This window comes from Macrosteles quadrilineatus, unplaced genomic scaffold, assembly GCF_028750875.1.
Source record: "Macrosteles quadrilineatus isolate MER2022 unplaced genomic scaffold, UCM_ALF_1.0 Scaffold_3__2_contigs__length_128488019, whole genome shotgun sequence".
In the NCBI taxonomy this organism is placed as follows: Eukaryota; Metazoa; Arthropoda; class Insecta; order Hemiptera; family Cicadellidae; genus Macrosteles; species Macrosteles quadrilineatus.
Window position 1 is genome coordinate 89687916 of NW_026542596.1, and position 27370 is coordinate 89715285.

At 37.4% G+C, this 27370-nt stretch overlaps 2 protein-coding genes across 2 annotated transcripts in view; both read left to right on the plus strand.

The window, feature by feature from the left end:
• The window catches only part of LOC128990079 (CD151 antigen-like), a 40715-nt gene extending 23599 nt beyond the window's left edge, over positions 1-17116 (plus strand). Inside the window, exons 3-6 of the mRNA XM_054412313.1 lie at positions 5131-5322; positions 14207-14380; positions 15047-15202; positions 16691-17116. Coding sequence (XP_054268288.1) covers positions 5131-5322; positions 14207-14380; positions 15047-15202; positions 16691-16840 — 672 coding nt within the window. The 3' untranslated portion in view covers positions 16841-17116. The remainder of the gene's footprint in view (positions 1-5130; positions 5323-14206; positions 14381-15046; positions 15203-16690) is intronic.
• A 2274-nt stretch (positions 17117-19390) lies between these two features.
• On the plus strand, positions 19391-26772 carry LOC128989356 (probable cytochrome P450 6a14). Its single transcript, XM_054411242.1, has 4 exons — positions 19391-19468; positions 22530-23583; positions 25631-25755; positions 26583-26772. Exons 1-4 carry the CDS (start codon positions 19391-19393, stop codon positions 26697-26699), a joined length of 1374 nt encoding a protein of 457 aa, XP_054267217.1. The 3' UTR covers positions 26700-26772.
• The last annotated feature ends 598 nt before the right edge of the window (positions 26773-27370 follow it).

Below are 27370 nucleotides of genomic sequence, written 5' to 3' on the forward strand. Positions count from 1 at the left end.
AAGAACGATCAAGAAAGTCTGTTAACCCCTTAGTATTTTCCACCTTTAAAACGATGGAACTTAAAAAGTGCAAGCTCACTATAGTTTTAACCGTCATATTTCTCTATTGGGGGAGGTCCTTTGAATAAATTCTCAAAAATATCTAATGTAAGCCAATACAGAATAACACCTTATTTTTAAGAAATTGGTTGAAACACATTAACGCAAACCTAAATGAAAAAACAAACACCTTTAATTTTAATCGTGATTTTTTAACACTTCCTCCACAACACAATACGTTCCACTACAGTGAAAGGAGAGGGAAACGGTTTCAAATTGCAAAAACAGTTAGAAAATACAGTATGGACGTAATCCTAGAGTTTTATCGGTTTATGGTTATTCGCAAGAGGAATACAGTACTTAGAAGGTTTCCACACTTTCCGAACACCCGGTAAGTCTCGGCAACAACTCAGCGCAGACTCAGTACTCCTAGCACTACATACATCAGCAGATTCAGCACCTGTGCTGATGAGAGGATTGGGTTACAGACACGTGCAGCTTCAGCACAGCGCGTGCTACGTAGCGTAGGGTGCTGGAGTTCTGTCATACGAGATCACTGGAGTAGGCCTACTAGAGTAGAGTACCATTCGGGTCTTAGGGCGCTGATGTAGTGGAGCACGTGCACTAGAGGACCTCTGGAACGTAAGACTGCGTAAGAGTGCTAAAGCGTTCGGAGCGCTAGAGAAGCGTAGCTCTGAACAGCAAGACCTTTGGATAGCTCTAGCTTTGGAGGAATGCTAGTGTAGAATTGTTGGAGTACTGTATAGTGGATGCCCTAGAGTGGCGTCTGCTGGAGAACAGGTGTGCCCAGTGGCTCTCAGACGCCCACGCTGTCTTAGGAATGCGGCGAACCCACTGTGAAGTGGATCTTGTATGCAGGTCTGACCAAGGTAGAATGCAGGCTGTTGAAGATAACAGTATGAAAAGAATATTTGATATGTTTACGTATTTAGTATCCACGAGTTGTCTTTATGAAATTAGTGTACGCAATTTAAGGTTGGCAAAGACTCAGATCTCGAGTTTTCAACATTTAAAAAATCATCCAAGGAGAAAACGACCTCCACACACAAAATGCATGCCTATATGCAGAGTTATGACTTTAATTAGACTTACACTTGTACCACAAAATAAAGCTGACTCATATCTTTGACAACATGCTCTCGAGGGCAAACTAAGAGTTGATTTGATCAATGCATAGTGAACCTCAAATTGTTTGCTATCAATGTTTCGATCTCCATTACTTTCGTAATGTGTAATTTGTTCTCCGTTATCCCCTGCCCCCAATACAATCTTGTTACTTCACTTATGTCAAACCCCAAATAAACATAAAAAATTTTTTCTCACCTTATATTGCAAAGAAGAAGCATTTTGATCGAGACACAGAAGAAAGCTATAATATAATACTAATACATAGCACATGGTTACTAATACGGCACACGTTTTAACACGTATTTATTACTGTGGGAATGTACGCTCATGGAATGCACGCCTGAGCGACGTTTTGAGGTTAGGTGTCAATGTTTACGGCACTTGGCCACGGTTTACAGTGCACGTGTGTGGCCGCCATGTTAGTAAACATTCCCGCCATCGCGGTCTCGGCTCGCCACTTCAGACACGTTCATTTATTTGTGGCAACTCCAATGTGTATTTGTGTTCAACATGCAACGGGTCAAAAATAGGCCAATGCTTTCATCTGTACAAGTGAAGAAATTTTTACCTGTGGCCGAAATATAAAATTATATCTTTCAAAAACTTTGATGAACTTGCTACAAAGCAATGACCAAGTTAAAACTTTGACGGAATTGATTAAAATGATGATTCACTCTTAAATTCATCTGAAGGACCTTAAAAAGAAAGAAACTTTAAAATTGTATTTAATGAGTTAAAATATATTAAAAGAATTTTAGCTAATGCAGTAGCTTTGGCTGTATATAAACTACCACATCGAAACCCCCATGTACAATCGAGATTGTCGATGTAAAATAAATGTCTCCTTCTAATAATGTATAGGCCTACCTACCATTCCAAATAATGTGAAACTGTGAAAGAGCATTGTATTCTAAACAAAACCAATAATACGACCTTAACGTTTCCTTGGCTATCACAGTCAGCAAAAACATCTGCAAGAGGACGTAGAACTTCAATACAGTACCTCTTTTTATGAGAGGTTCATCCAGCCATGTTGTGTAATGTCTTTCAATAAAAACAAATGCTGCAACAGGATTTCGACTTCAGTATCCAATGTCAATGGCTAACAGGATGTAGGTAGGTGGAAAATTATAATTTGAAGTACGTATTTGGAGGAATCAAGGACTATATCAACTATTGGAGGAACAGGGCTGAAAACGGGTTGATTATACAAAACAATCTTGACAAATACACATTCTCATTTACAACTCAAAGAACGTTTTTGCATATTTGTAAATGATTGTTCACGTAGTATTGTTTATGTCTCTATTGTCCGTTGAAACATGTCAATGACGTTTGCATACATTCACTTTATTGATTTGGCTTATGGTGAACATTGTGGGATCTGAAAAACTAAATTATCATGAATCTGCACCTCAATAAGCCGTGTCAACCTCAATCATATACGCACTTGACAATAACCATCACCTTCACCACGAAATGCTTCTGTTCTAGTACCAAATCTTGCTAATGAAAAACCAAATGAAAAAAAGGATGTCAATTCAGTAAGCGGTGTAAATCCTAATTCCACATTGGGAACAAAACGGCCAACCACAATATAATTCTTCTCACATCAAATGTTGTTCACAGTTTGAAAAAATTATACCACTGCACGCCGATGAGCGAGACATTTAATCAGACACTGGTGACTAACAATCTGGCCTCAGTAATTTATCAAGCCGAAGAGGGAAAAGTCCTAAAACAGACCCAGAAGACTCAACACCCTGTGAAGTCATTATCACTCTGTCTTGTACCAAATCTTCCGAATCTCAATAGGCTATGTCAGTTTTAATAACACACCCAAGTGACAAAAGCCATCAGCCCATGCAATTCATCTTGAAATCTCACCCATGTATATTTATGACGAGAGAAATAATTACAGCATAGATCAACTCTGACAGAGACAAATGTGCTGTTTACACTTGCTCAGACCTAAATCGACTCCGACACTCAAGACTAATGTTGACGAACAACCAATTCACTCAATTACCGCTGAAAGTCGACATTAGTTTAGCGGCGTGATTGAAGGCCCGCATAGCGGTGAGTGTGTGTGTTTGACACGTGCCAAGCATAGCTTGTGGGGCCCCGCTACTGAAGGGCCCCAGTCAGGACGTCACTACCCCGATGGGTCGAGTGTGTGTGTGTTTGACACGTGCCAAGTTTAGCTTGTGGGGCCCCGCTACTGAACTGAAGGGCCCCAGTCAGGACGTTAACCCAGATGGGTCGAGTGAGTGTGTGTGTTTGACACGTGCCAAGCATAGCTTGTGGGGCCCCTCTACTGAAGGGCCCCAGTCAGGACGTCACTACCCAGATGGGACGTCATTACCACACAATGCCACAGCCCGGAGTGAACCATTGTCTCACGGCTCGGTGATCCTGGATCAATGGGGATTATAACAAGCGTACAACTCCATTGCTGAGTCATACCACGCTCAAATTGGATCCGGATGATCATGAGTCATTTTGAAAGTTACATGCGGGCTCATAGACAAAAGTTACTTGTAAGTAGAAACACTGTCACTGAAACAACTGGATTAGTTACAAATGTGTGTTACTAGTGCCTATGCACTTTTTTAGTAAAATAGTGAACTCTATACCTACTATTAGTTATGGAAACAAAACTTTATTCTTCAACTCCGATTTGATTTCTATTCTATTCCATGTAATTGGCTGTTGCATAATGAAAACAACTATCGGAACTTAAGAAACCAAACTTATAGAGCAAACATAAAGACAGTTGAGGTATCTTTTTGATGTCTTGGACTCAAATGTTTACTAAAAAAGTGTCGATTTTGACTTTGGGCGTTCATGGTACATAATTAGGAGATGAAGCTATTTGTAAGCTGGTCTCGTAATAATTAACCGTTGTGTAAAAACAATTCTGTAGTTTGTGCGTTTACCTGATACAGACACTAAGTCAGAAACAATAATTTACTAATAAATATTGATTGACAATAAGTTAATTTGATGCGGTGATTTCTTAGTCTTCGACTACTTAATCGTATGGTGGGGATAGACATATATTATGATCAATCCTATAAAACCATTTAAAATCACTCGAAAATTGCTGTAAATTCCAAGACTACCTCCGATATTACCTCTAGAACAGAGATAAATAATTGTTGCTTTCATTTTATCTCTCCTTGGCGAGGTTTCCAATCTGAACTGAGGAACAGTGAAACTTAAGATTTCACTATAGACAATTATCATATCATAATTTATAGAAACTTCTTGTACATATTTTGGACTATGAATTACTTCACTTTATTTCTTTTTTTAAAGGGTTGGTGTCCTCTTTTAACCCGGCAATTAGCTAAAGTCACAAAGAGCTGTGTGTGGAACTTGCCATGGACGAGACGGTACAGTAAAGAATAAATTGTAAAGTTAATTTAAATTCGCTGTCGTTTTTGTACCGTCTTTCAATCTACTAAGCATACTCACAAGTCACTCTTTTACCATGTTTCTGTTTATACCACTTTTTTGAAGTATGAATCTAGAAAATGTATGTGAATCACTACAGTTTTATCTAAGCTATCTAAACGAATTTGTTCTTGTATTCAGGTGTACTTCTTAATAGCAAGGGATCAAGGCTTAGTGGTTTAGTTAAGGAAGAGAAGAAAATCTGAAGAAGTTTAAAGTTGGTTCTTCATGGGTTCTACTGTCCATGAAGATGTGTCTATAGCCCAAATGCATTTTCAGGTGGGGGGATGCAGTGACTTCCTAGCTACATTAAATGATTCCCATTCCAAATTATTTATTACCATTTTGAAAATGTATTTGAGCTATCTCTAGCATAACCTCACAATAATCAATAGGAAGGTCTTGCAGAATTTTTGAGTTTGGGTTACAGTTGATTTGGGGCCTCTCTCTAGAATGTTAATTACACCTCTTTGGTTGTTCCAGCTATCAGGCTGTGGAGTGTTGGCTGTAGGTCTATGGTCAGTGATCTACAAGCACCAGTACGTCTCCCTGTTGACAACCTCCACCTACGCCCTCACAGGGTACGCCCTCGTCCTCGCTGGAGCCCTCGTCCTCCTGGTGGTCGTCCTAGGATGCTGCGGAGTGTGGCGAGAGAACAGATGTCTTCTGTTGGTGGTAAGCCGTGGCCATTGTTCTAGCGTTTTGCATCCCTTCCATAGGTATATTGGTAAACTTATATCGAGTTTCGGTTAAGTTGTGAATGAAAACGACCAATCTGTAAGGCTAGCAATTTCTACTTGCTAAAATTGCTAAACTTCGAGCGATCCTGACAAAAAGGTTCACTCACAGGTTTAACTTACTTGAATAAATTTTTTACCTTGAATAGATTCGAAATTTGACTATTCAACATGATTTGTCCATACAAATCGTTAGTTGATTCTGATTGGGAAAGAACTTTATAAGAAAAACCAACTGAAATCAGCATCATATTGTTGAATTATTGTGATCTTTGCTATTTTCTTAAAGACTTGTTGACTTAATTCTCTTAACAGGTCTATTATTCTAGATCTACACATGAATTAACGACGGCATAGTTAGTAATGGCATAGTTTAATATTGAGAGAGGTTAGAAATTTTGTAACAGAAAAAAAGACAAAAACTAACATTAGTCAAAGATTGTGTTCTTATAAAATGTAACAATGCTTTAGAGGGGGAAATCGCAACTTTTAAAGATAGGTGTCAAAATTAAATAACAGTTTACGTAATCGTAGATAGAATTATTGTCCCGTAAACGTACTCAGACCACTACCACCATTATACTTCAGGTGTAGGTTTTTCCCATCTTGCTTAGCCAAAATATGGCAATCCTAATCAGATAAGGTTTCTGCGTCGACCTTCAATCCAAGCAAGATGAGACTCAGCGTTCAACAGAAACCAAACACTTTCTCAGCACCGGAAGTAGAAGATGGGTTACTCAATATCCGGTCTAGACGTGGCGTCAGCAAACCCCTGAGACTCGAAAAAACAAGTAAAACATCTAGGAACAAAGAAGTAGTTTATAGTGACGAGATGTTACTTTGCAGTAAATTCAAAGTTACTGTTTATACAGTACCACTGTGGAGAATATCTTTCTTGTAAAACAGGTAGAAAACAAGTAAAACATCTAGGAAGTACAAATAAGTAGTTTATAGTGACGAGATGGAGATGTTACTTTGCAGTAAATGCAAAGTTACTGTTTATACAGTACCACTGTGGAGAATATCTTTCTTGTAAAACAGGTAGAAAACAAGTAAAACATCTAGGAAGTACAAAGAAGTAGTTTATAGTGACGAGATGGAGATGTTACTTTGCAGTAAATGCAAAGTTACTGTTTATACAGTACCACTGTGGAGAATATCTTCCTTGTAAAACAGGATTAAAACATGTAAACCAGCTAGGCAGTACAAGTAGAGAAACGATGGTGTGTGTCTAGATGTGTACACTGAAGTTATTGTGTGTACTTCTGTGAAAAATATCTTTAGTCTCTTGCAAAAAATGAAAAACACCTAAACCGAGATCGCTTACCCTATCAGAAGATCGCTGGTTTAATCCTGAGAAAAGTCAGTAGTTTTACGATGGTTCCAGGTGTTGATGATATCTGTTTTAATAAATAATGGTCCATACTACATACACAATATCTGATCTTAGCCAGTAAAGCTACATAGTTAACCTTTGTGGGGTTGGACCACGGTTGAACACATGTATTCGAACTTGATTTAACGTCCATGCATTTTATCAACGATTGAAAATTTCAATAAAGTCTGTATCTGTAAATATGAAGATTGTGTACTGTAAGAATTGAAAATAAGATAAGCATCTACGAGAAGGAATTAGTTGGCATCGTTTCTCCCATTTATTATCTCAGCTGACAACAATGTATATCTGGGCCAGCTGGGCGTCCCTAGACTGTTTATAAACATCATCCTCTTGTCGCTGTCATTGATCTTCAATCAGCTGATTTCTTATCTTCATTGTTGCGACGTTACTCACGATATAAACAAACAGCTGATCGATCACCTCGTTAGATGTCTTTGAAAGAAGCGGCTCTGCACAAGAGGGTTGCTCACAGCACAGTTATATTGTCTGTGCTCACAGTGTGACGTTTTTGTTTAGTGAATGCCATTCAAAGTGGTGGATAATACAGCAAATCAAATAACAAAAAAGTAAATTAACAGTAAATATTGGGCATAATAAACTTGACAATTTTACACTTTCTATCATAAATCAAACGAAGTTATAAACATTACCAATAGTTGACTATTAATCATACTATTGTAACATCTAAAAATTGTAACATTTTATAATTAAAGCTTGGTTTGATATACGTTTCATGTTAAAGTGCTTTAGTCGGCAAAGTTTTTCCTCGTATTTTACAGTAATTATTAAATATGCATTAAAGTCATCCTATTTGAACCATGAGAATTAGAAATCCATAAAATAACATGTTTATTCTGTCCATTAAACGGTAAATGGATGAAAGCCTAAAAAAGAAAATTAACCCCACTATTGATCCAACAGAGAACAGACACAATTAATTAACAGTCACCATAAATCTTGATGAACCCATTGATTAAGACTTTTAATAGATTTGTTGTTGGGCAACTTTGTATCTACTTTGTTTCACGAGAAGATGAACAGTGTTGAGATAGAACATTAGTTTAAGGTTATAATATAAATTTACGTTGTAATTGTTGTAATTTTTTTATTATTATTAAAATACTCCCTGAAGTAACTCACATTCGTAAAAAAAGAAAAATTCCAATGTCACGCGTAGTATGTGATGCATAAAAAGTATGATGTAATGACATGACATCATATTTCACACTCGTGAGTTAGATCTTAAATGTTTTTAGATTCTGCATAATTTGTATTTCAATTGGAGTTCCGGCATATAGTGCGAATGGAGTAATTTGATTGGCTGGTCCAACAGGGACAGATGGCAGGTGCAGATATTCGATATTTAAACTAATTATAAAATAAAACTGTTATAACCTAACCTAACCAACCAAACTTGCTAATAATGAACAATACTGTTCAATGAAATGGCGACCATACATAGTAGGTATTTTAAGCCAAGTATGAATGGAGATGAGTGTAGTATGAGTGGCGCGATCTTGTAGTCTTGTAAGTGACCAAGGCCGACATTCCTTAGACACAGCTGTTAATTAATAGCTTATACAGCTAATGGCGACTAAGGGACCTAGTGGAATCCGAACCACGTTTTTCCTTGGTATATACGAATTGGTCTAATGATCAGGATAAATCGAATGAAGCTAATCGTAATATTTTCAATCAATACTAGGACAGCCCATAAGAAACTGTACCCAAAGTCATGACATCATATGTATGTTTTGTCATATCTATGTATTGGTTTGACCGATATGAATAAATAAGTTACGTCACTGTTGGATCAGCCAATCAAAAGACTCCATTCACAAGCCGGAACTCCAATTGAAATAAAAATTTTGTTTCTTGGCAGAGATTTGCACACAGCAACTGGCCATAACAGAAACAGAATGTTACTTAGCGGAATAAGTGATAGCATAGCATCGTTTTGTTGTAAGATTTGTGAGGTTAAGACTTGACTGTTTCTGAAGGATATTTTTACCCGGTGTCTGGCTACTATCACAGGTATATATAGTCAATGCTATCACAGAAGCCGTTATCACAAAGCCTTGTGAGGTAATCCTCAGACAGCTCAGTCTCGTGTGTTTAAATATACCCACCTTGCCTCATATAAATTACTAAGCACTCGAGATATCACTGGGTAAATGACCTCACATTGTGTTCTTATCTACCTAGGTTTAGTAAGAATGAGGAAATCATTGTTGGGCAATTATATGTGGATGTTAGCATAGCTTTGAAACGTAGCAGATCATGCGATCATACGTTCTAAGAGTGTGAACTATCGTGTAGTAAATAATGTACATTTACTAATGAAGAGTCGTATATATATTTGCACCAACTTTGAATATCTTTGCAATCCTATTGCAGAATGATACAACTTTTAATCCAAGACTGGATGACAAATGGAGTCTAGTTTGACGGATTTGTATTATTTTCATAGCAACGGAAACCAATTAAGCCATTTTCACAATTAGACTCCACTGGTAATCTTAGCCAGGATGATCAATACAAAATAATACATTCACATAACTTAATCACGTTGGTTAAGCCAATTACACTATCTGGGAGGCAAATGATTTGCTGCATACCAAACAACACCTCTAAATGTACAGGAAATTAACAAGTTTTCAACAAAGCCGGTAAAAAATACGTAACAAAATTGCCATACCTCAGGAATATTTGTTCAGAGTAAACCGTAAAGGTAACCTTGCCGTTTTACGGTACACGTTTTTTCATAACCGTACATTTCGCCGATGTACAGGGTGTTTCACGTCGGTGGGGTAAAGTCTAGCATAAAACTTTGTAGTTGTTTTAGGATATGTCGTTTTTGAAACACCCTGTATTTTCTCTCGCAATGTCTACCAGAATACGTCTGTTCGACGACATGTTTACGATCGTCCAGATATACCTCGGTCACAATGCACGTGTTCAAAGACGTGGCGACCAGAGATGTGGGCGTTTTATGGCAAGGGTTCCGAAGAGTTTTATAGTGTAGTAAAATCATAATTAGCTCCGTTCAAAAGTGAACAGACTGATCAGAGATGGAGCGGTTGAAGAATTTAGTCACATTACCAGCTAGAGTATTCTTGGTGTTCAAGACTGGAATCTCTAAGAGATTTAGTTTAAGTTTAAGAAAGACGAAACACTGGATTCGGTATCATTGTAGGTACTTGTTGATCACTTAAATGTATTTTTCTGCCGAGAGGACGTACTGCAGAGGAAGGTTATGGCCGTTTACAAATCCTAACTCTAAGCATAGGAGGGACACGTTGCGTAAATGGCTACTAAAATAGGACCATTCGTTTGGAAACGGTAGTCACTAAAAGTTAGTTTTATGCTAAAATTGTTAAAAATACGAATCAGCAAGTATTTCATTCCGTTCAATACGTTATTTGAAATTACATTAGCACTAAAATAAAACAAACCTTGGGTGGCTGCAATATCCCAAATGAATACAGTATTGCTGGATATAGCTGAGGGAATAAAGTGTTCGCCCAAGAACCTTAAGATCGACTGATCATGAAAAAAGTCAGTACCTTTTAAATGATTCCCAACTGGATCCTGTTTGGCTTTGAATAGCTTGAGGTGGAAGAAACAGTGTAAATTAGCCATTAACAAAGTAACATATAACACTCCTCTCTACACTCGCCGACCAATCATGTTCTGCTGAGCTGAAAATGCTTACAAAGTAGAACGTCGCTTTGCTGTATCAGTGAAGCCATTAAGGATATAGTCCAGTTCAGTCAGGAATCCAGCAATATGTTGTAGAGGAACAAAGGATTTAAAATATGGTATACGTCGACGTCTGCTTTCATTTTTATTTTTTACTTCCTACTTCCCTACGGCGAAATAAAACATCTTGAACGACAAAAATCTACCATGGTGATAATATTAAGGGGAAATATTAAGGCGGTATCAAATTGTTGGTACACGCTGCATATCCTTTTGTCGATCAGGAAGGTATGCAAGTAAATTAAATGACACTTTGTATCTTGCTTTATGAACCGTTGAAATCACGTTTTGAACCGAGCGAGCGAGAAAAGAGGTCGAAAGACTCACGGTTTGAAGCGGTTCACTTCACATCTGCGACGAATCCGTAATGGGCCGTCGCTGACTTGAAACCACTTTGAATCGCTCAAATGTGGAATACAGCTAAAAAACTGTTCAGCTGAAATGTAGACGGGACAGTAGAAATACTCCTGGCTCAGGAAACATGACGATTTTCCACGTTCCTAGTTGATAGAAGTAGGCCTACTTGTAATTCAGTTTAATAAATAATGCCATATGCACATCAATGCTAGTGTATTATAAAATTAGCTCATTCACTATCATCATTGTACTAAGTACATAGGACATGGGCACACCACGTATTAATTTGTATTTAAGCCTGAATAAGGGTGGCATAGTAGAACAGAGTGAGGTGCTTTGTGCATATCTGTTGCTGACTAAAACAACCTTTTATTTAACCAAGACCACTTTTTAATTATAAGCCCAACTATCAAGAAGAGCTGGTTCGAGATTCGAATCATCAAAAACTGCTTACCGTTCTCTGAATTTAACCGGTAACCAACTGATGGCCTGGCCAGCCAGTAGCTTCTCGGCTAAACCCTCAGCCTTTAGACTAGATCTTAAACCTTATCAGCTAACAAAACCCCCATAGTCCATTTTACACTCACATTTCACTCATATTCAGGATAAATACACATAATTGTTTCTCTGTTTCAACTGAATCATAAAGTGATAGAATGATGAACATTCTCGTAGTTTGCGTTTACACAAAATAAACACACATACACATATAGAAATGGCCGATTTTTTAACAAGTGGTAAAAAAGATCAACCACTCCACCAAAGCCAATTTCATTCACATTTGAAACAATGGTGCTATCCCTGTTTAGAAACTAAACACTCTACAGTAAATACTTCGTAAAGGAGCCAAATCTCAACAATCCCATGCAGATTCTATACCAAATACAGCTAATTGACTACAAGAGATACAGATAACCCAGTTTGCTGGTTGGATGTGGGATAGTGGGGGTGGGGGGGGGGGGGGGTCAAAGTAAAGGCCGGTCTACACGCAAGGATTTACCGTACGTTTTACCTGCGCAAGTAAATCGTTGCAGTCAAATATTTGCGTGTAGACCGCAAAACTGTGCATTTTAAAGAACTGCGCGGAGACGGAAGACGGAGCGATAAAACTATTGCGGAGAGCATAGTTTTGACAACGTTTTCAGGCAACTCGTTGCGTGTGGACACTGTCATCCGTTTCAACTCCGTCTTTACTCTCAAAACCCCAGTATGCAGTGTTGTCTTCACGTGCTGTCAGAGGTATAAATGTGTTTTTTAATTACGATCGCAGATCTTCGCCAATGTTCCCGTGATTTTATTGTTGAATTCATCGAACTGTCCAGAAGTGTCCTTAATTTATGGAGGGTCAAGAGTAAGGAATATAGTGACTGTGATAAGAAAAAAGACTTAGATACTTTTGAAAAATACAAAGCAGTAGATTCAAACATGAACAGAGAAACTATTATGAAGTTTGCTGTCTTTTTAGTAACCTACGTCTTGACCATACGAGCGCCGTCGTCTCTCAGACTTATTTCTTTGCTTACTTGTAACACTGGCTGCAGAAATTGCCAGCAGAAAACACATCTTCCATGATATTATATGCACATACACTGAAAGTTTTCACAAAACTGCACTAAAAGTTGGTGCTGAAACCTGTACCGTGTGGACGCATTTCTTTGCAACGACTTGACTGCAACGTTTTACCTGCGCAGATAAAACGTTCGCGAAATCCTTGCGTGTAGACCGGCCTTAAAAACCCCGCTTGTTAAGGTGGCATTCCTCGTCGCCATATCCCCCACAAAGCCCCAACACGCCTTATCCGCACAACAATACATCATTCGCTAATTGGCTCGATGGGATCCACAGGCAATAAAGCCGAGAGCTCAATATTATGGAAATGAAATCAGCTGCGGTCGTTCTGCAGAAATGCAACGGCCTGTGAAATGTTTATGTGCCATTCCAGGGGGAATGTTGGTCTACTGGAACGGTCCCATTTGTTTTTCAGCTCATTTGGTTCTTTTTCTCGTGTTTGCGGTGCGGTTCCGAGCAATGGGTCGGTCTATGAGGTTGTGATTTCATTGGATTACGCTAAATATGTAATTGCCGTTTGGGGCTTTTTCTCCAAATTTATATCATATATAATTCATATCATGCATGTTTTCTCAACACGCATATTCTTTAGCTTCTCCAAAAAAAGCGAGCATAAAAGTAGGCTCCAAACAACTGGGTCGAAGAATCATCACATGGTGGGAATTTACATAGTGGTATAAAGTAAACGCTAAAAGTTGCTGATGGATTGATGTTTAATGGGATTTTTTACTATTGATTACTTTCAAGTATTAACCATTGATGTCTGGTGATATTGACCTTGTATTACAAGCTATTCCAATGCTTTGATAAATAATGTGTTAAACCAAGACATCCCAAACGGTTGGCGTATCTTCACCAGCGTCCGTCTATTTGTGGCAACACTTTAGTCGGTTATCTCTGGCACTCTGACTGAGCGTGTTCGTGAACGTGTCGAGGCGTTCAAGCGTGTACTCTCATTTGTATAACCACAGCCTTCCTCATCTCATCAACGTGTGTTAATTAAGCCATCGAGGAGGCCGTGCTACGGCGACACTGTCAATGATTAACATTAATTAGACGCAGAAAAAAAATACATAGAAGCTGGCTGAAAGGTTTTGCGATTTTATGTTTTACATCATACAGAAGGCTACTTTTAATAAGAACTTTATCTATCCGTGATTATGATTTCTGTGACGCAATTTTGATTTGGCAATTATGTAGGATTCCTTATCACATGATTAAACTTATCAAGTTGACGTAATTTTGCAGTCATCGGTTTCATCAGAACGGTTACGGAATGTTTGGAATCGAGTGTCACTGTAGTTGGCTTGGAATCGAGTGTCACTGTAGTTGGCGTGACAAAATGGATGAAAATAAAGATTAAGACTAGCTTTACAAATACTCGTATTGTATCCTTCACATGAAATTTCTTAGGGGAATACGTGAATTGGCTCTTTACTTACCAAGGCGAACACAATTAAAATGTATCACGCCTTGCCTGTTGTTAGAGTGATTTGAGATACAAACATAACTTAGTATGTAGTTATTGTGCTCTTTAGTTATCAGAAGGCTACCGGTTCAATCCCTAAAACAGTTGATCTTAGTCAGTAAGCAACAAAGCTATAATCTAATTCATTTAAAAATCATCCTCAACTCAATCTCAATTCAGGTTAAAATATGCATAATTTAATGGTGTGACTGCAAATCTAATTTAATCCTATTTAACCTATTGAATCTAATTTATTTTGTGGTACAGTACACGTTCCTGTTGCTGCTGATATTCCTGCTGGAGGTAATGGCAGGACTCCTGGCCTACGTCTATCAGGCTCAGATAGATGACGAGTTGTCTCACACCCTCAACGCCACCTTCCTGGAGACGTACAGGATCAAGAACGAGCAGACGGCTGCCATAGACAGAATGCAGCAAGAGGTTTGTGTGTGTGTGTGTATTTTTCTTTTAACTCATTGAGTTCTGGGCCAATTCGTCAGGCAGAAAAGTAATAACTTGCCTTTTGTTAACCCAGGCCCCCTTGGGTGTGGAGGTGGTGTCTTATTAGATTACTTACTACATCCTTGGCAAATTTCAAGTCTCTAGCATGTTTCTAAACGGTTCAAATCATAATTCCAAAGTAAGCCACTTTCGAGTTTATTCGCCATGTCTCCCCAAACCAGAGAAAAGTCTGAATTAAGGGGTTGTGAATGAGAATTTATTTAGCCAGTAAATATTTCATGCTAATTCGGCAGTATCGATATGTCAAATTACAATTCCGGCTCTGTTAGTTCAGGTGGGCAACTCATTACGAATGTACCTGCCTGTATATGGCAGAGCTATTCAGCTATTGATGAAACATTCAACATTATAAGTACAGTTACAAAATGAAAATACATCTTAATTTTGTTTTCCTCATTGTGGCCATGAAGGAATTAGAAAATTTAGAGCTTGATAGTTCCTATAAGGGAGGTCTGATATACAACTGTGGGCGAAAATAAGAAAATATGTCTTCCAACCTGAAATCCTCCGCAAAGATGCTCCTCCCTGTTAAGTGCAGGAAGCTTAAGGCTATGTCAATGTTATATGGTCTATTCCTCTTCACAGTTGGAGTGCTGTGGTGTCAACAGCTTCGAGGATTGGCAGTATTCTGTATGGAAGCGGCAGAGTTCTGAGGCTCCTGTGAGAGTTCCAGACACTTGCTGCCTCAGTCCTAGTCCAGGCTGTGGCCGAAGCATCAACCCCAGCAACATCTTCTATGCGGTACGTAATACACCAGTAAACAACTTGGAGACACTCTCTACATGGTGTCCTAGTTATTGTATATCGTATAGGTACTCAAATAATGTCTAAGCTCTAACAAAATATCATAAGGCTACAACCCATGTCAATGGTGGTTTTAGGAGGGAAGCCACAGGGAATGCTCCTCCGAGAATACTATTCTGGAGCCGCATCTGGCCTCAACCAGTCAACTTTTGATGTTAACTCAAGCTTTTTCTTAAAGGATAGTACTGAACAGGTGCAATTGTGCTCATGAAAAAAGAGAGATCTTTGTAATAGCATATTGCGTTACTAGTCCGGACTGGACGAGTGTGGTCGTGGGATTACCATATGAGTCCAGTAAACACATTTTGGACGAGAAACGTACAATATTTTTTTCCTACAGTCACCCGACAAAGTGAGCTTCCTTGCACAGGTTATAGTACAGAAAGCCTTACTTTGGTGCACAGTTTTTACTTTGGCGCACACCAGTATTCCAACCAAACAACACAAAACAGCGTGCTTTTATTAGGCACGTAATACGTGAGAAAATAAGTTGGCAACACTTAAAGATATTACGCCTACGATCAGCTGGTGCAGTGTTTCCCATTTCGTTCAATGTTTGGATTTAACCTAACTTAAAAACGTGTTGTATAGTGTTTGAAAAACTAATTGTTTATATGATTTATAGTAACTGTAGGAAAAATATAATGTGTAACACGAGTGCAAACTGCCTTTGCTGCACTCAAGAAACTTTCCAAAAGTAAACATTCCAGTAAACATTTCACTCGTGTGCAGCAAAAAATGCCACTTTGTCCACTAGTTACACAAATTACCTATTGCCATGCTACTCTATGCTGACGTAAGAATAAAAAAAAACCTGTTTAAGTTATATATTCGCATCAACTTAACGACCAACAATAACTACTAAGAGAGGTTAAGTTTTTGTTTATAACCACTTCTTCCCAAATATGATCAGCTGTTGTCCGGTAAAAGCTCATTACAGTACAATAGTACATAATGAAACCCTATTTGATTAAGCTAGCTGTTGGCAAAAAGCTGTTTTCCGGACTAATTTCATGCGTGGAAACTGGAAAGTCTATTAAAACAGGGTAGTATGGTGAAAAAGAATTATTTGATCACTAGAGCTTGAAAGACTTAAATGACCTAAGTTTCATATAGGAAACTTAGGTCATTCAAGTTTTTGAAACTAGAATAGAAAATAAAAAAATATAGAAACCATCTAGTCCATAGGTTAGTTATATTGATAAATTAATAACTACAGTGGAACCTTGATAACAAGTGTCATTTTCTTATTCTCTAGAATTTAGGTTACCTTCCCCTAACATAAAGGTTCTACTGTAAATTCTTTGAGTGTAAGTATTCTTCAAGCTTTAATTATTCTTTGAGGTACCACCGGTACAAGTATTCTTTGAGGTGTATGCCTTCAAGTGGTCCACTGTTTATCTATCTTATGATCTGCTTGTACAGGGCTGCAAGGACGGGTTTGTGGAGGTGTTAGTGGAGCAGCTAAACATCATAGGAGCGGTGGGTCTGGGTCTCTGTGTGATCCAAGTCTTCGGCATGATTCTGTCCTGCTGTCTCTACCTCAAACTTCGCTACATTACCGACTACGTCTGACTTCAGAATCTTCAAGATTCCGTCCACCTGTACTTAGTCAGTGGTCAGAGACATTCAGAGATCACTCTAATCCGTCAATTCTGTCATTGATGTTTGCTTTATTTATTTTCATTAAAAGATCTTCGCAACGCCTAGTGTATGTGTAACAGTTAGACTAATAAGGAAAATGTAGCTTGTTATCTTTGTTCCTTTATGTTTAATGTACTAACATGTAAGTTCTCTTGAAGTGTATATATGTAGGGAATATATGTGTAAATAAATATACCAGTAACTGAATTTTGTAGTATATGTGTTTTATTTTGTAATCTTAGTCTTTGAAGGATGGGTACTTGTGTGGTATTGGTGTTATCTGGCAATGTTATAGAAAGAGCTCCTACCCTCGTCTCTTGAGCTACTTTATTGGATGCAAGATTAACTCTACTTCCACTTACTACAATCTTTGCTATCATATCTCATCCAATAATCTAAAATCTTATATCTGACTAAACTTGTTCTGCAGCCAGGGATTTTATTTAATTTCATTTTTTATTTTTTTATTTTGCCGTGATCACGGCTGATGTTAATATTCCCATGATAGCGGGAGATGTTGACGGATCACGATTCAGCCCCGATCGTGGGTGGCGATAACGATGTCCCCTTAATAGAGGGAAATGTTCACAATTTTGCTTTGATTGCAGGCAATTCTTTTTGCATTTCTTTTCCACCCACGACTCCTGGCTTGATCCACCACTGATCATATTAGACAAGACAATCAAAGTCTTAGCAATTATCACCAAGTGTCATCTCAATTAAACATATTTGAGCAACAAAAACTCCATTTTTTTAAAAGTTTTGAGAGCTGTATGTTCGTGACAACCAAATATTTAAAAAAATCTTTTATTTGTTCTTATAAAAATCGTACTTACATGTTTAATGGACACACAATAATATACCAATTGTGATGTGGAAAGAGAATAGGGACCTCATGTCGGGAATTTTTGATTTTGAGTTTTATATATATTTGCATTCTCTATTAAATTCCGAATCAATTGGCGAAAGTACCACGCATGTATGATTTTTTTTTTGTTAAAGTTATAGAACTTTGAAATTTTGTTATAGAAAATTGTCATTTTGAGAAAAACTTATTTAAAAATTACAAATACCCGTAAAAACGGTGTTTTTTGTATTCAAGAAACGATTGTGGTATCAAAGAAAAGCTTATAATGTCCTCTTTGGAACTAATAAAAATTTTTGTCTTAACTCACGGTAGTTTTCATTCAAATAATTGTTTTATTGAAGCATGTCGTAAAAATTGCATTTCAGAAAAGGGACCTCTTGTCGGTCCTATGTTATTTCTCCATAAGATAAGAAAAGGTACCTCTTGTCGGGACCGCAAAATTGGTGAGATATTTTGTTCTCCGTGAACTGAACTTTGTTGTTGTTTTCTAAATTTCCACTAGAATGCAGGACAATTCATTTTTTGGACTAAAATCTGTTTAAAAAGTGAATATTAGAAATGGGACCTCTTGTCGTTATGGCGAAATAGCATTGAGCGACAAGAGGTACCTTTTCTCAGACCGTGTAGAGGCTAACAAAATGATTTATTTCGACCTTTTGCATCTTCAATTCGATATTTTAACCGATACTGTCCTGTGTTAAATGAGAATAATCGATAAAACCCAAAATTCAATATTTTCGACCTTAATTACTTATATTGGCCGTACTGAAAATTTTGCATCTCCGACAAGAGGTCTCTTTTCGCTTTCCACATCACAATTTATAAATTATTACATTTTTAATATCCTAATATAAGTACCATTAAACCTTTGGGCCATTTTCGTAAAAATAAGTTTGTGTGCCTCGTGTTAAGAATGAATGTAAAATTCCATTGGCACTCAGAAAAATCCACAGTTGGGTGGTGAAAGGGCGGCAAATTTAGAACTTGCCCCCTTTCCCTAGAAAGATTTGTAGCTGCTGCCCTGGTTGTTACAGGCTTAAGTTACGTTCGAATACTGAATTGTATACATAAGAAACAAACAAATAATCAAATCAATCTAATAGAGGAAACACCTAATTAATTATGGTGATATTTTAAGAATATACATTAAGTCAGCTGAAATTCTTAATGTTTTGTCAGATTTGTTAATTTATTCTGTTTGTTCTTTGTTTGAAGTGCATTGTTGGTGATGGCGAGTTAATGTTGTTCAAAGGTTTATTGGGGACATTTTCCATCACGATGGAAAGTACCATCATTTTTTACCATCGTGATGGAAAATGTCCCAATAAACCTTTGAACAACATTATTCTGTTTGATTGTTATTTTAATTCTAGGATCGGTTTTGCTTAATAAAACCTAAGTTTTCTTCTGAAAAGGTTTATTAAAATTTTAGTTTGATTATTACAATATTAGGCTATGAGGTACTGAGTAGGAGGATGAGTTTGGCAGGTCATATAATAAGAAAAGAAGACAACGCTTTACCAAAGGAAGTACTGCAGAACCACCCAGAAGTAAGAAGTCCCCTAGGTACCAAGTAGAAAATGACATAAGAAAACTGGGAAGAAGGAAGGAGGATGCAAGATGCAGAGATGTATGGTGGCAGTGTGCTGGGGAGGCCAAAGTACCATTTAGGGTACCAGTGGCCACAGCAAGTAAGTACCTAAGTAAGTAAGTAAGTATTAATATTACATGACTAGTGAACCTGTTGCTCGAATTAGAGCAATTGCAAAGTATTACAGACAGGTGTTATTTCAAAACGAATAACAGTCTTAATTTCCGATTACTTAAAAGAGTGAACTCAAAGATAATGTAATCAATCACTCCACTCCAGTTATGGAAACTGAAAACGAATTCACTCTAAAAACAAACTCTCATGAGTGTATCATGTGTTTACTACGAATAGCTGTAATTAATAAAAAATTTTCGTCTGTATAAGTAAACAAAATCATTTCTCGATAAGAAATAGGGGTTTTGATGGCCTGTAGGGCAAAGCCCGAGGAGTTTATTACAGGAATTGGTGAAAGGGGGCGTCTACACAAAAATACTTAATTTTGACACATCGTTTGTAAAAATCCGTCCATTATTAACAGAGGAGTAGTGTTTCGTAGAAATCGCCTTCACGTATTATATATAAGGATTGTCCAGGCTTTCTCGATTTTTTAAATTGTAATATGTACGAATGTAAATTAAAATAGTAAATATTTAATTTCAACAAAATCTGTAAATAATGTACCCAATGCGGTTCATTGAATTGAAAAATAAATAACAGCAATTAAATTATGCAGCTGAGTAAAATGTAAACAATTATGTTCTTCATAAGGATTACATGGGAACTTTAAAAGCCACTGGGGCAGAGCCCAAGAGACTTTTAAAAAAATGTAAGGTCAGTTTGCAAATCTACGCGACACGCTCTCTCCAATGAGACGTCAATGGATAAAATCGGTTAAGAAATGGCAGAGGAGTTCAACCGACAAAGTTTCATGTAGCGTATTAATTATATAGATTAGTCTGAGACTGAGAATTCTATCCATGGGCCTACTATAAACCATTATATATTCAATCACTTAACATTAGAAACAAATAGATAAACTGTTAAGACCAGAAAGATTTGAATGTCAACCTGATGTTCTCCCAAAGCAGCATTTGAATTCAAACATTGGTTGAAGACTTTTGAAAATTAATTATGTATCCTCTGTTGATGAAGTAAGTTTTGCGTAAAAACACACACAAAATAAAACAAAATAAGTAACAAGAACAAAAACCAAAAACTACTCATGTAATGTTACAATGTGCATACCACATGCAACAAGAGGTTGACCATTGTAGTCAAAATCATGGTAAAATGTTCTGGATGTTGCCCTTTTGGCCAGGATCAAAAACAGCAACGGTAGAACTGCTATCTTTTGCAGGCAACTCAAAAGGCATGCAACTACTTCTTGAGCCCATAGCACATCACATGCAGAATATGGCTGGGTGCTTATAGTGCTCGCCTAAGAATGAAAAGGTTGCACAATTGATCCTAAAAAAGTCAGTAGCTTTTTGGTGGTTCGAAACTGGACCCAGCTGTCGCCTGATCATTGAGCTTTAAATCAAATAACCCTGACTAATAAAACAGATATTATTAGTCAGTAAAAAAGCTACACAGATCATCTCACTCCATTCTATACTGATTCTTAATCATATTTATTTGGGTAAATAATATGCACCTAGGTGGTGTTCGCATCTCAATAATGAGAATAAGACTATAGACTAACCAACACAAGTAGACTTTTCATCCCATTGTACATTTTGAAGCACGTTTTTCGTGTCTAGTTCATGTACAGTGACACTGGGCGCTAGTGTTGAAAATATTTTGTTCCTATTATTTTAGGGTTAATCTAGATTTGTGCTTTACTGTTATCTATATAAAAGGCAAAGCCCTCACTGACTCACTGACTCACTGACACACTCACTCATCACTAATTCTCCCACTTCCCATTTACCTAGGAGGCTGAAATTTGGTACATTGATTCTTTAGGCATTAAATAGGAAAACTAAGTTGTTTTTATTCTGATCGGACTCTCGGGCTCCGCCCCAGTGGCTCTGGAGTTTCCCATGTTAGCCTTATGATTTTTCATATTTAAAAGGAATTAATGAATCTTAACAGCTGTTTCAATTAAACAAGTTGGTTCTGTTCTATGATGTTCAATTGCATTAAAGTTACAATGATTACCAACAGGGTGCAGCACTATTATTTATTTTAATTTATGACAACAGCTAATTTACAACCAAAAGGTGAGTGAGCGTAGCGAACGAACTTCAACCTGGAGACGAGTTAGCATAGCGAACGAGCTAACCTGAAGGCAAGTGAGCGCAGCGAACGAGCTCCAACCTAAAGGTGAGTGAGCGTAGCGAACGAACTTCAACCAGGACGTTATTGAGCCATGGGAACGAGATCATCTTGAAAATTAAGAAGTTAAACGGGGCAAAGCCCGCGGGTACAGCTAGTACTGTATAACTAGGGGATAAGTTATTGTTTATGATTAGATCGTATTATTTGGTTAAACGAGGTTTTGAATGACTGTAATAACGGGAAACAAATTGTAAACAAAACAGAACCTCTACATAGACCCTACGGAACTAACAATAAAATTGTCATCAGCTGTTCCATAAGGATGAAAAATCTACTAAGGGAGTATGTTTTAACTATGATTTTTATCTTTATACTATGTCAAGTGCCAAAATATTAACACAGGCAATTAAGCATTATCTTGTTTTGTCAGTGCAAACCCCTGTACACTGTATAGGAGTTTTCCATTACTTTTATCTAATGGATTGTATTATCATTTTGTTCCCTTGGAAAACCTGCCAGTATCGATAAGCGTGTAGTGTAGTTTGAACATCACCTTTTCTTTAGTTTTAGAAATATTTGGAAGTTTTTGGTTTGATATTGTTCTTTACAAGTGCTTTGCAATGTTTGTATTTTTTATACTAACACTGGTTACTGTACTATGTTTTATATATTGGTTTTTAACAAAAAATAACAACTATTGGAAGGACAAAGGTATTCAATACATTGAACCTGCTTTCTTCTATGGCAGTTGTAAAGATGAAGTATTAAACAAAGCATCATGGAGAGAATTTCCTAGAAAATGTTACAAAAAGTTCAAAAACCACCAATTTGGAGGAATATTCTATTTGAATTTTCCAGCATTGTACGTCTGTGATGTTAAGGTTATTGAGACAATTTTAGTAGAAGATTTTTCATTCTTTAAAGACAGGTGGGTGAAATTTAAAAACCCTTTAGTAGATTCGCTCACATTCGGCAAAGGAGAAGAATGGCGTGAAAGACGTCTTAGAATTGCTCCAGCCTTTGGTCCTGGCAAAGTACGGGGTATGTTTCAGCAGATATTTGGTGCTACGGATGGAATACTTAAAGAAATTGAAGACCAAAATGCAAGAGAAGAATGTATAGAAATAGAAAATTTAGCAAACCAGTTCTCTATAGATGTAATGTCCAGTTGTTTGTTTGGAGTAAATATGCTTCACTCCCGTGAAGCCATTCTGATTAAAAAAGCCCTCGATGAAATGTATGTTGTTTCAAAAAGTCACCCGATAATAACGATGATAGGGTTGAAGTATCCAAAGATTTTTGATTTTCTATACATGATCAAGGGCTATCGAGATGCAATTATTTCCTACGTGAATGTAATCAATGACATAATTCAATTTCGGGCGGCAAACAAAACCAAAAGAAACGATATTCTACAAGTTATGCTAGACTTGGAAGATCAAGACGAGGAAATAAGTGAAAATGTGAACAAATCTAAAGCTGAGCAAACTAATGTAAATAATGCAACTGTTACCTCTCAAAAATCTAAACATATTTTCAGCCATGAATTAATTGCGGCAACAATACATAACTTTTACCACGCAGGTATCAAGCCAACAGCCGTAACTATTATGTTTGCTCTTTATGAAATCGCTAGACATCCAGAAATCCAGGGTAATTTAGTAGAAGAAGTAAAATCATCATTGACAAAATGCAAGGGATGGAACCCTTGTGCTCTTGAACGCATGACATACTTGGATCAGGTTATTCAAGAGACTCTCAGGCTATACAGCTTCAACATTTCACTGTCTAGAGTCTTGACCAAACCCTACACCTTGCCTGGGACTAACGTAACTCTAGATGAGGGAATGAATGTTTTTGTTCCAATCGATGCCATTCACAGAGACCCAGAGTTTTATCCGGAACCAGAGAAATTCAGACCTGAGAGATTCGATGGTATTGATTTAAGTACTTTTATTTAATTTTCTATTAAACTACAGATTAGATTAGATAATTGATGCCGATATACCAGAATGAACATTTTTATTCAAAGCTCAGCTGTTTCAGGACCATTTAAGATCAAGGACAGCTTGGTCCATTTCCAAGCTATCAAAAAGATTTTGACCCTTCTAGGATTGGGCCAACAATCTTCTGATTTTAATAAGCTTAAAGTACAAGTACTCCATAGATAGACTCTTTTAAACAATATGCATACCAATAAATTAGAATAGCCTCGTAGATTAGTGGTTATGGTGCTTGCTTTGTAACAAAAAGATTAGCTGCTCAATCCTGAGAAGAGTCAGCAGCATTTTGATGGCTCAAAATAAGGATCGCAGCTGTCTGTGGTTTTCAGGCTTTCCCAAAGGTCATCACCAAAGAAACAGCTGTTCCTAGTCGTAAAACAGACCACAAAGATTATGCTACTCCATTCTTCTCGCTATGCTTCCATTCTACCATAGACAAAAAGAATTAAATATAGACCGTCAGCTGTGCTGCGGTTACCATAGGTTCTGGCGCACACCGCTTGGAGCACCACGGTAGTTACGGCGTACGCGCTACGTAAACTACAGCGGTGTGCGCCGGAACCTATGGTAACCATGGCAACCGCAGCACGGCTGACAGTCTATATTTCATTCTTTTTGTCTATGATTCTACTCACCATACAGTTACTCACCATATCACATTTAGCTTAAAATAATACAACTAAAAAAAGTGTTCTGCTGCTTTACAGGATTTTGATTTATTTATTGATTGAATTCCTCTTTTGAAGAATAAACTTCTTGTTGTAAATAATTTAAATTAGAGTAGCATCAAAGCAAACTCATTATTGTCTAAAAAAATATTCTTCTCATTTAAATAAGACAGCCAAAGGTGACAACTGACTGACTGACTACCTTACCTTTTGCTGACAATCATAAGTAGCCCACACACTACACCGTGCCAAAAACAGATGAAATATGCAATTGTGTCGTGAACACCGTACAAGCACGGCGTGCATTGGCATGGCACAGAGGAAATCAAAACGAGTTTGATTTTTGACGTGCCATTCCAAAACACGCCGTTTTGACGTGCCAGTGTGTAGCGGTCCCGTGCCAGGTTCTGGTATTTAAAAAAATGTTGACAGAGATTGATTCTATAATAGTTATTCTTTCTCATTTGTTTTTTATTCTACAGCATTTTGTCTTTGCCACGACCATTGATATTCATATTATAACACAATTGATCACATGCTGTATGTGATGCGTGAGCCGAGATGCAGTCATGGTTCTCTATATATTATATTATAGAGCACACATCCTCCACCACAGTCCTGTGAACCGAGTGCCGTGTTTGTATATCTGTTTGGCAGAGGTGTAAGGTCTGGACTAACCTAAGGCGGTTTAGTGCTGTGTAGTATATATTTTTTAATAATTAATTAAGTATGATCTTAAAACATGCCATATGTGTGTGTTCTGCATTTAATTTTTACGAACAGACGATGTAATTTGGCAGGTTGCAGGCTTCGCTGAAGATCAAGTGTGAGGGCAACAACGTCCCGTGCTAGGGCACGAAGTGCCATGCACGTGTAGTGTGTGGGCCACTTAAACGGTGCCAGACAGAAACGTTTCTTACTTTCTGAACAGCCCTAATTCATAACTGTTGGCATCCCTGAAAATATATGCCTCACTTTCACTAGCCCTGTATATAGGCTCCCACTGACTGGTAGTGTACTTCCTTGAACATATGGGATTGTCTGACTGCCTAGCTGTCACAGGGGATGTGTCAATGTGCTTTTTGAACTATGGCTTTTATGATAAATGTTCATGGCTATAGAACTAAACTGATCTTAGTCAGTAACAAAGGTATTGTCCTGTCGTCTCATTTATCCAACAATCCTTATTTGTTTTGGAAGACCTGGACTTTGCCTCCCCCTTCACTTTGCCTCCCTTACCGCGTACTTACATATTGCTTGTTGAATAATGCACTCTGGTGAGCACAATATAAACTAATCTAATGGCTACAGGTCATCACTACAAGCCTACCTCTACATTCCTTCCCTTCGGCCAAGGCCCTCGCATCTGTGTGGCTATCCGCATGGCTGTCACTACAGTCAAACTTTGCCTGGCTCGCATATTGGCTCAATACCAGGTAATTACTAGCCGGATAGTCAGTGCTCGGTTTGTGGGGGAACGTGTCGGAATGGAGTTCCGGTACCTCTCTTTCGGAAAGTTAAAAATATTGGTATAAATAGCTAGGTACTAATTACATTAAATTAGTTACAGTTCCGGCACCTCATTTTTAACAAATCAAGCACTGCGGACAACATTTTATGATGGTATTTTCACTAGGTGGTACCTATGGTATTTCAGCTAGTCAAAAGTCAAATAATAATTTTGACTAGTTACTTACCTCTGTTAAATGTTAATTCAATAGCTTACTTATATAACCATTGACAGTTTATTTTTGTTGGGATACAATAAGAATAACCTAGCCTTTATGTGTCACACAAAAGATTGTTTTACAAATTCAAGATGTGCTCTGACGTTGTTCTTTCTTCTTAAGCAGACTATGCTTTCAGTACAGTATATGTTGACAATCAGGTAACAGCCATATGGGTGTCATGGTTTTTGGACTTTAATTCACCAAGCTTGATGGTCTGGTATGTAGCTCATGAGGAATTAACTCTGACTGTGGTAGAGACCCTCATAAACAAAGCCAAGGTATAAGTTGACGAGATTAGTAGATGTGTTACACTTCTCAGGGGTTTTGAAACTTTTACCCTCCTTTTCTCTGCGCCCACTGCTGAATTGTGATAATATTTGATTTTGTGTTTACAAAATGGAGAAAAGAATAAACAATATTGCTCAACTTAATTGAACCCATCAATAATGCCTGGGAATCAAAGGGTTAAATTTATTATTTTGATAGTTAATTACTTTCACAAATTTCTTAATATTGATCAACACATTTTCCAGGTGAAGATTGCAGACAAGATGCAGCTTCCCCTGGAGCTGATTCCGAGTGAGTTCTACCCCAGACCTAAGGGTGGCATGTGGCTGCAGTTTGTGCCAAGAGAAAATGTCACACAGTAACTTATATGTTAATCATGGGACCATTGCTATCTGTAATTTATAATCCTATCCTGCACTAATTAAAGTATGATCAAATAACACACTCTAGTCCTTCAGATTCATGATTTTGGTACCTAAAGATGTGGAAAAACTTTCTACAACGTGCAAGGTAGAATAAGACTATTTTCCTACATATAATCTTTTATTTCTTTAGTCAATGATATAATGTTCTGAAATGTATACTGTACTTGAGTTCCAAATAAGTTTACACAATATATAAACTTGTTTGGAACTCAATTATACATTTTACATATTAGACAAATTACATGTTATGTAATTTGTCTTGTAAGGTTTACAAGAGCTCGATTTTCATTACAATGATTGTTTCCCATGTTAATCTTATGGAGAAATACGACAATTTAAAGGGCCCCAGGGCCTCACTCTCTAATTATATCCTAAAAAAAAGTTTCCCGCACAGCTTCATATTACGCTCTTTACAATGACAACAAAAACATGTCCATCGGTTCAGTAGTTTCGGAGGAGTAATTGTCACAAAAAACCTGCTTGCGTATAAGTATAGATATATAGATATAGATTTATGTGAATGAAATGTGTGATCCTCTAAACCAAAGATCTACAAACCCTTTTGACATCATCTTGTTATCAAAGTATTTTGTAGGTTGAAAATTCTT